The sequence below is a fragment of the Hippopotamus amphibius genome, chromosome 2 (genome assembly GCF_030028045.1).
Source record: "Hippopotamus amphibius kiboko isolate mHipAmp2 chromosome 2, mHipAmp2.hap2, whole genome shotgun sequence".
Taxonomy (NCBI): Eukaryota; Metazoa; Chordata; class Mammalia; order Artiodactyla; family Hippopotamidae; genus Hippopotamus; species Hippopotamus amphibius.
Window position 1 is genome coordinate 55,801,763 of NC_080187.1, and position 6,000 is coordinate 55,807,762.

At 51.9% G+C, this 6,000-nt stretch overlaps 1 protein-coding gene across 2 annotated transcripts in view; it reads right to left on the reverse strand.

Moving 5' to 3' along the window:
• The window catches only part of LOC130845437 (L-gulonolactone oxidase), a 29,471-nt gene extending 28,301 nt beyond the window's left edge, over nt 1-1,170 (reverse strand). The window contains exons 1-2 of one of the 2 annotated variants that reach the window (XM_057722642.1): nt 1,064-1,170; nt 66-167 (exon numbers count right to left, since the gene is read on the reverse strand). In XM_057722642.1, the coding sequence (XP_057578625.1) occupies nt 66-167; nt 1,064-1,066 (105 nt within the window). In that variant the 5' untranslated portion in view covers nt 1,067-1,170. The remainder of the gene's footprint in view (nt 1-65; nt 168-1,063) is intronic. The other variant, XM_057722644.1, reaches the window with a different exon arrangement.
• Between the last annotated feature and the right edge of the window lie 4,830 nt (nt 1,171-6,000).

Genomic DNA, 6,000 nt, shown 5'->3' on the forward strand with positions numbered 1-6,000 from the left:
GGCCCAGATGGAGCTGGAGGTCCAGTAGCTGGACCACCGGGTGCTGTGCTGAGGTGGACACTCACCTCTCTGATCTCCTCCACGGACGTGGGCTGATAGTACATCTCCGGGCAACATCCATAGGTCCTTGCCCAGTTTTGGAATTTGACTCCTTTATACCCATGGACCTGTGATAGGAAAAACGCCGGGTCACCACCCGTACGTGATCTAGGGCTGTCCCAGCACTGTAGAGATGGGGGACTGGGGCCATGGCGCTGAGCCACTGGGAAGCTCAAACACACAGTGGAAGCTCTAAAGCCGTGCGGCCACGTGGGGGCTTCCCGCAATGATCTCCCTTGATCCCCACGGTCAGGGCAGCAGATCACGCAGAAAACTCAGCCACTTTTAGGAGAAGGGGGCCAGATGAGGTCAGGGGTGCAGCCCGAGAAAGCAGGATTGGGGCTCCTGCCCCCTCTCCGAGGGGCCCAGTAGAAGGTATACTGGGCTGAGTCGGATGATCAGGGAAAGGGCTGTGTGAGCTGGCCTGTGGCCCAAGAAGGAATGGAACTGGCTTTCAGCTTTCCCACCAGACTTCTCTTGCAGGAAGGGGCACGTCTGGGAGACACCATGGCAGCCTTTCCTGGCCTGGAGACCACAGCAGAAAAAAAGACCCCCGTTTGTGGGACCCCGCCCCGCCGTTGTGTGCCAGGCACTGTTCTGCGGTTCTCCCCATGTCATATCTCTCCACATGTCATACCTTATTTAGGCCTTACAATTACTCCCTGAAATAGGTAGTGTTACTCTCGTTTTCAGGAGCAGAAACGGAGGCCCAGAGAGGTAGAGTAACGTCCCCCAAGCTCACACAGCAACCAAGGAAAAACAAAGGAGTCCAACCCAGGCCCTCCTCTTTCTTCCCTTCCCCAGCACCCCAGTGACTCCCCAGAGCCTCGAGTCCAATTCAAGAGCTTCCCCATGGCCTCCCCTTGGCCCCAGACCCGCTCTAGTTTTGCCCTCCCGAGCCGGGTTCACGGTCTGAGCCCCGACACAGACCGGCGGGGCGGACCGGCCAGCCACGCAGCCCTACCATGGCTCCGGCGGTGACCGGTCCGTGGCCTTGGCGGACTCTGGCTTCCCCCGGGAACGGAGCACCTGTGACGGCAGGATGGTGGAGGCAAGGCAGAGGGCTGGAAGCAGCAGCGCGGTGACAGGAGCCGCGGACGCACAGGGCCGACGCTGCGGCAGCCGCACGCAGAGGGGCTTGGGGCCCCGGCCGAGGCGGATAAACAGCGTGATGGCAGGCTCCACCCAGACAAACAGCAGCTCGGCCTGCCCCCTGCCCCAGGGCCCCTCTCAGGCAGGGTGGAAAGGCAGCCTTTACAAGGCGGCTGTTCTGCTGAAAGCTGTTGAGCTCTGACCCCAGGGATAGGCATTCTGGAGCCGAAGGACCCCTGGCCTTGAAACTGCATCCTTAATGCCATAGGTCAGGGGAGGCTGTGGCGTGGGAGCCCGTGTGTGAGTTCATTTGTCAGAGCTGGGGCAGGAATACACCAGGCTGCCCACCGCTATAGGGAGACAGAACGCGATGCTGGGGGCGGTAGCACAGGGGCGGGGTGAGGAGGGGAGGGGGGACGAGGGGGGGGAGTTTCGGACAAATGACACTCAGCCCAGGCAGAACCTTCTAGCCGAGGTCTCCCTTCTCCAGGCCTTAAGGCAGACAGACCTGGGTTCCTCTTCCATGCTTTGCTGGTTGACCTCTGTGAACCTCAGTTTTCTCTGCAATAAACTGGGGGCACTTTTGCCTAATTCTCTGGGCGGACATCAAAGTTAGAGCAGATGTCTGACAAACACTGGGACGTGATATCGGAGCTTGAAATGGTATCAAGCTCTTGCATCTGCCCCCAGCTTTGAGCTTTCGGTGGCAGTTTCCCTGGGACGTTCCTGTCCACGTCACCACCCCTTGGCTCAGTGCCTGGCACTGCTCCAGCCTCTGAGGCACGTGTGTGCAATGAACAGATCCATCAATCCCTGAGCATCTTGGCGTCTGATCTCTCCAAGGCACGAGCTGGAGTCTAGTGGGAGGCGTGAGCAACAGCTCTGGGGTTTGGGAGGCGAGGCCAAGCTGTAGGAGGGGAGCTTGGGGTCAGATACGCCCAGAAGTTCTGGAAGGGGGCTGGGGATCAGAGTCACACCTGTGTCCCCCAAACCAGGGTCTCCTGCAGCTGCCAGGTGCATATGTGTGTGTGTGCGTGACCACACCCCCCCCCAACTGCAAAGGTATGTGCTGGGGGGGGGGAGTGGCGGCCACCTGCTCCCACAGGAAGAGCCCGGCTAGCGGAGAGGCCACTGTTTATGACCACGTGGCCGCAGCTCAGCAGCAGAGAGCAAAGTCCCAGGGACAGGTGAGGAATCTGCGGAGCCCAGGGCCACAGAACAGAGTCGGGACAAGGGCTGGAACCCGTTACCGGCTGAACCGTGTCGCCCCCCACCACGTTCCTAGGTTGACGCCTTAACCCCCAGGACCTCAGAAGGTGACTCTCTTTGGAGATAGGGTTTTTGGAGGGAATTAAGTTAAAATGAGGTCCATTAGAATGAGCCCTGATCCAATACAGCTGTGTCTGGGCGAGAGTTGACGAGGACCCAGACACAGAGGAAAGGCCAAGGGAAGACACAGGGAGAAGACAGGCGTCTGCAAACGACGGCGAGAGGCCGCAGGAGAAGCCCAGCCCGCCGACGGCTTGGTCTTGGACTTCCAGCCTCCGCAGCTGTGACACCACGAATGTCCACCGTGGAAGCCACTCCGTCTGCGGTTCTTTGGTGCGGCTGCCCGAGCACGGTGTCTGCAAGCCCCCACGCGGGGGTCTCCACGGAGGCCTTTGGGAGGGAGAAGAGCACTGTTTCCCTTGGGCCGCCCCTGGCAGAGGTCAGGGCTGGGGGCACTCCAGTGCACCTCCCCACAGACTCCCTGCCCGGGAGAGGCAGGGCGTGGTCGGGGCGCAGCGGGGAGGCCCAGGGCTGAGGGAGGAGAAAGCGCCTCTCCGGTTGGCTACTGCCCCTCCTCCGAGTCGGAAGGTTATCCAGGGGCTGTGGCCACCAGGTGATGTGGGGTAAGCGTCACGCCAGGAAGGCAAAGAGGCCCGTGGCAAGGAGGGGAGGGGACGGCCTGATGTGACCCCCAATAAATAACTTGTTTCCCATTCGTCCTCGAGCCCTGTCCCCACAACTTCAGGCCAAGTGTATCCTGTGCCCACCCACAAATGTCCCTTTTCAACGACCGTGGAAGCCAGGTTTTCTCCTTTGGGTGAATGCATTCGGAGGCAGGACATTCCAGAAGCTGGGTACGACGGGTGTGGGTGGGCCTGGACTGAGCCCCCAAACTGCCTGGGGGCTCCCTTCCCTCCTCTACTCAGATTTCCTGGAGCCTGGAGTCACCCAGCAGCCTTGCTCTCTTCACCCCATGCTACTGCCCCTGCATGGGATGCTTCCCCCCTCACCCCCGAGCCGGTCACGTCACTTTCATAAATCCCCTTTATTGAAAAAAATAAAATGACATGAAACGAAATATAGAGATCAGCAAAAATGGTGTCTATCCGTTAATTCACGCTGCGTTGCCACCGTCTCGTGGTTGAGGTTGATGATGTATTGCTCATTCCTGCTCGTCTGAAGGACTCAGCTTGTTCTGTACTTGCTGAGTCTTAACTTTTTCAAACATTCGTTGGCAAGGGAGATTAATGTTACCATCTTGATGGCCACTGAAGCTTTTTTTTTGAATCTTTTCCCCTACTGTGCTTATTAATCAGTGAAAATGAGCCCTTAATATACAATTTGTACATGGTAACAACACATTTCTTTGAAACACTGTGAACATTTGGAAGAGTGTTTAATGATTTCTGATGGGCAGATATTACTTCCTTGTCCTACTCAGCCATCTCATTCTCTTTAAAAAGGCTGATGTAAGGCATAAAGTTCACTCAACACGTGACAAAACTGGACAACACTGTCTAAAGTCTCCCCTGACTCTGAGGGTTCTTTTCCATCTCAATCCAGGGTAATTGATAGAGACAGTGACCAAATAATCCACCTCCTCAATCTATTCCAGCGGCAACAAAGACCACCGTTTGGGGCTTTCTCTGGATTTTTCTTACCTTGATTTGCATAAACGAATAATTGTTTTTGTCTTTCAAATTCTGACACAAGCCAAATAGTCACACAAGCTCCCCAATGCTGATACGTTCTGTCCATCCTTCTTGACACTAACTTTATGGAAAACTGTGATGAACCACATACAAAACAGAGGTTAGGTCGTAACTTAGGACCTTTTAAAAATGGAAGTAAATTTTTACTTGATTGAAAAGTGAGCTTATGACCTGCAGAATGGGAGAAAATATTTGCAAATCATATATCTTATAAGGGATTAATATCCAGAATATATAAAGAACTCCTACAACTCAATAACCAAAACCCAAACCTAATTTTAAAATGGGCAAAGAATAGACATTTCTCCAAAGAAGATACACAAAGGTTGAATAGCACGTGAAAAGATGCTCCTCACTTAGTATTAGCGAAATGCAAATCAAACACGAGATGCCACTTCCAACCAATGAGGATGGCTATTATCCAAAACTCAGAAAATAACAAGTGATGATATGGAGAAACGGAAACCCTTTGCACTGCTGATGGGAATGTAAAATGGTTCAGGCAGTGTGGGAAACAGTATGGTGGAGAGAATGAACACGTGATCCAGCAATCCCACCTCTGGATACGTACCCAGAAGAACTGAAAGCAGAGGCTTTAAGAGATATTTGCACACCCAAGTGTCAACCGATGCATAAACAAAATGTAGGCTATACATATGATGGAATATTATTCAGCCTTAAAAAGGAAGGAAATTCTGACACAGGCCACAACATGGACAAGCCTTGAGGATTGCAGGGGCTCAGAATGAGCCTCCCCAGAACGTGTTATTTTTGCACGAGGAGCTAAAGGCAGTAGAGACCCTGTGGGTTCAAGAGAAACTACTGCTCCTCCCTCAACTACCTATAGGAATTTAACTTGGGGATTTTTCTCAGAAAAGTTATTACTGGAGATTAATTTCATCTGAGTGGCACCATCTACATGGCAGGGCCAACACCTAAGTACCCAACCACTGCTCTTCTTCTTATCATCCCATGAATGACCTTCCTGTCTTAGAAGCCCCAGGCTCCTACCCCATTCCTTAGCTCAGGGTGGTATGTATACCTCATTTTACCGTTCTGTCTCTGACCCTCTCATGTAGGGTTCCTGTATGTGCAAAATTAAATTTGATCTTTCCTGTTAATCTCTCTCATGTCAATTTAATTCTGAGACCAGCCAGAAGAACGTAGAAGGGTAGAGGAAAGTTTTCTTCCTCCCTGACATGATCTTATACTAAGTGAAATAAGCCAGTTACAAAAAGACAAATACGGTATGAATCCACTTATATGAAGTAGCTAGAGTAGCCAAATTCATAGAGACAGGAAGTAGAATGGGGGTTGCCAGGAACTGGGAGGTGGGAGAGAAAAGGGAGTTAGTGTTTAATGGGGACAGGGTTGTTTGGGAAGATGAAAAGGTTTTGGAGATGGATGGTGGTGATCGTTACACAGCAATGTGAATGTACTTAATGCTACTGAACTGTACACTGAAAAATGGTTAAAATGGTAAATTTTATGTTATGTAAATTTTACCACAATTAAAAAAAATGAATTTACAGGAATAGACATCACTGGTATTCTCTCAAGAGCAGGTGCCAGCCCCAAAACCCTAGAAATATGGAAATATGTATGGAAATAAGACAAAACATATTTAGGTAAAGTGTCAAAATGACTCTACCCATACCTTATAAACATGAAAGCTGTAAAAACCTTCAGTATCTTTAATACTTCGATTGTGTTATTAAAATAATTATTGCAGGACTTCCCTGGTGGTGCAGTGGTTAAGAATCCACTTGCCAATGCAGGGGACACGGGTGCGATCCTTGGTCCAGGAAGATCCCACATGCCGCGGAGC